This window comes from Andrographis paniculata, unplaced genomic scaffold (assembly GCF_009805555.1).
Source record: "Andrographis paniculata isolate CXL003 unplaced genomic scaffold, ASM980555v1 Contig14END, whole genome shotgun sequence".
NCBI classification, from domain to species: domain Eukaryota; kingdom Viridiplantae; phylum Streptophyta; class Magnoliopsida; order Lamiales; family Acanthaceae; genus Andrographis; species Andrographis paniculata.
The window spans coordinates 1,361,152-1,364,524 of NW_026137424.1; the positions used below are offsets into that span (position 1 = coordinate 1,361,152).

General features: G+C 41.7%; 1 protein-coding gene across 2 annotated transcripts; it reads left to right on the forward strand.

Annotated features, from left to right (window-relative positions):
- Nucleotides 1-493: 493 nt before the first annotated feature.
- Nucleotides 494-1,245, forward strand: LOC127259498 (uncharacterized). Of its 2 annotated transcripts, none has more exons than XR_007840508.1 (2): nt 494-921; nt 1,027-1,245. XR_007840508.1 is itself a non-coding variant. In XM_051286866.1 (2 exons), the coding sequence occupies exons 1-2, from the start codon at nt 536-538 to the stop codon at nt 1,047-1,049; spliced, it is 396 nt and encodes a 131-aa protein (XP_051142823.1). In that variant the 5' UTR covers nt 494-535; the 3' UTR covers nt 1,050-1,245. The 2 variants fall into 2 exon arrangements, 1 of the variants encoding a protein (XP_051142823.1); XM_051286866.1 differs by having other exon boundaries at nt 1,040-1,245.
- Nucleotides 1,246-3,373: the final 2,128 nt, after the last annotated feature.

Below are 3,373 nucleotides of genomic sequence, written 5' to 3' on the forward strand. Positions count from 1 at the left end.
AGCTACAGTTGTCATTTTGTTAGAATGCTGGGTATAGCTGTTCGTGTATGCTGTTTTCCATGCTCTCTTTAGGCACGTATGTACCCTTATACGTTGGAAACCTTTGTAGTTATTTGTGTTCTTATTTGTTGACTTGCAGCTGTGTCTACGGAAAATGATGAAAATTGGGAGTGGTTTTGCTGGAAGCTGCGATCTGTTTTAGAATGTGAGGGACGTACGGATTGGAAACAGTACACATTCTTCTCGGATCGGCACTCGGGTTTACTAAAGTCAATCTCGTGCGTCTTTCCCGGAGCACATCATGCGTACTGTCTCCGACACTTAGTGGACAACTTCCGTACCCAGGTATATGTACGTCAATATTAATCTGTAATGAACATCACTGGTTATGATCAGCCATAAAATGTCTTTTTTTTAGGTTATGCGGAGATACCCAATGCATAATAAGAAACGATGGACCGTTGTCTTCAATAAGGCCGCCTATGCTCCGTTGAGGAGAGATTTCGAAAACCACATTAGTTCTGTGGTCGAATCAATGCCATTGGCCAGGGACTTCATTACCCAATCACACCCAGAATGTTGGGCAAATTCACTATTCAGAGGCACTCGTTGGGGAATAATAAATAATAACATTGCTGAGTCATGGAATAGTTGGGTGAGATCCGCGAGGTCAATGCCATTCGTTGGGATGTTGGATACCATTAGAAGGCAAGTGATGGTAATGATGAATGAACGCCGCGAAAAGTCGGAGATAATGCACGGAAGGCTCTGTCCAAAACAGGAGAGCAAGTTGGCACTATCGTACATGGCGTCTCGACGGCTACAGTGCAGTTCATCCTCTAGAACTGTATTCGAGGTAACAGATTGTAATGAAAGATACGCAGTCGATTTGGAGGCGCGCAAATGCTCTTGTCGAGAATGGTAAATGTTCCGATTGCCCTGCAAGCATGCCTGCGCTTGCATTGAAAAATGCAGTATGTCAATTTATGATTTTTGCGATCTTTACTATAGCATTGAATCTTACAGAAAAACGTACCAGGAGCCAATAAATCCCGTACCGACGCATGATATGGACGTGATTGTTGAAATTCAGGCGGACCAAATTCACCCTCCTCCGTCGTCTGTCCAACCAGGCCGGCCAAAGAAGCGAAGGTTCGAGTCCCAGCAGGTAAAGAATGCACGGAAATGTGGTCGTTGTGGGCGTCTTGGACATAACAGAAGAAGTTGCAAGCAACAAATAGCTTAGCGAACCTTTTTTTCATTGTACATCTTTTTGGCTTCTAGGAGTATATATTAAGACAGTAGGTACATATTCAATAGCTATATTGTAATTGTTTTTTGTGTCTCTAGGATGTAACCGGTTGGATCCATCGACTTATTTGCAGTAGTAAGTGGTATGTAGCCCTCTCACGCAGGTATATGATGAAGTTGTGAAGGTTCATAGTTATATTCTGCAGGTATATTTTTCATGTACTGAGGCATTTGATGATGTAGCTCTGTAGGGACGGATGGTTAATGTAATCTCTAATTGTTTTGAAAGGACATGCTATCCTATTTTTGGGTTATTACTAGGAGGTATAGTTGTTGTATTACACTCGTCATACTAACCAAGTGCATGTGTCATACAACTTAAGTATTTGTTGATGACTTCTTTAACCATCAGCAGTAAATACATGCTATTTGAAGAAAAAAAAAAAAAAGACCGTTTCCCCAGCCACAGGTAACCAGGGCATACATAATTGCAACTGAAGTATAATGTCACGGTTGTTGTAAGTACGCAATAGCTTACAGAGGGTATATGAATAATGATTCCAACATATAGGGTTGCGGTCCGAGTACAAACCATATTTTATTTTGTTTATACAGTATTCTAATTGTATTACCGTGTAATAACTTGGAGGCGTAGCATTGATTAAAATTCAGCACACAGCTACGTACCAGACTTCCATATGCCACACAACTATATTGCGGTTTTATTATCGTGTCTATTCTATTGTGTTCTAATTCAATTAACGGGTAAGCGATGTAAGTATAATCTGTGGCCTAAAACACGCCATTCAAGATTATGGGGTTGACGAGCAACACTACCATGGTTAAGCCAATACACTCTTACCATCAGTTCATGAATATTTTAAGAGAAAAGGCCGAGTCCCCACCCGTAGGGTACCAGAGCATTTGAAATGGTAACGGAAGTATAAAGGCTATTTCCGTAGGTACATAATAGATACTATAGGGTATTTGTAATAATGACTCCGTTACTTATGCATCCGAGCTAAGTACCAGACTCGCTGAACGAGGTACACAGATTGCGTATGCGGGCATCTGTGTTGTAGTTGTAGGTATCCTAGTTGTAGGTATAGTAGCACTTCTCTGTAACCACGTGTTGCTTAGCATTCCGCAGGAAATAGTTGATTGTAATCTAGACGTTGGCCCACACGCAATTACCAGACACCTATGTCCCGCACAAATATTTTGTTGTAATATGATCATGTTTTTTTAGTATTGTTTGTTTTAAATTAACGAGTAAGCCCTTGCAGTATCTCCGGTCGATTAAAACATGGCGTCCAGTAGGGTTTTATGAGAAACGCCGACACGGTTGAACTGATTCAAAGTGAACGCTATTTCAGTGATCAGTGCAAAAGAAATGACCAGTCCCACAAACGCAAATGACTGGAGCATGTAATATATAAATGGAAGTACATACTAGTTTTCCGTAGGCACATAAAAGCTATCAACGGGTATCACCACACAACGCAGGTATATAATGAAGATGACAAATCAATCCACATAAAAGACATTTACCAATTCCATCACCTCGATACACAATGCAATAACTTCCCAGATCAATCCAAATTGAAGACATTAAACAAATCCATCACCTCCACACAACACAATAACTTCCCAGATCAATCCAAACTGAAGACATTCAACAAATCCATCACCTCGCCACACAACGCAAAAACTTCCCAAATCAATCCAAATTCATTACATGTGTTAACCTGCCCTATTTTTCCATCGGGGTCTACGTTTCAGAAGGGGGGACCTTTCAATATCCTCGCCGCAATCGTGCCTCGGTAGCTCTTGACATCGCCGAAGTCCTCGCCGAGGACACCAACGAGATTGACATCTGGACCTGCCCGCGCATAACACTCTGCGAACATGCAGACTAAAGGTCCACAGTCCAACGTTTCACCCTGGTGTCGGCATCTAATGTACTCGGGCATGTCGCTGACCATAGGCCATAGTCGTGACGCGTTCATATACAACGATAAAAATCGCGTCTGCACAAATAACGTTACTCTTTCGTTAAGGAATTCACCCTACCCATAGGCAATTAATTATGATCATTCGAAAGACGTACCAATTTCTTTGC

Excerpts from the sequence above, each read along its gene's own strand:
- LOC127259498 (XM_051286866.1), top strand. The coding sequence starts at position 536 with ATGCCATTGGCCAGGGACTTCATTACCCAATCACACCCAGAATGTTGG.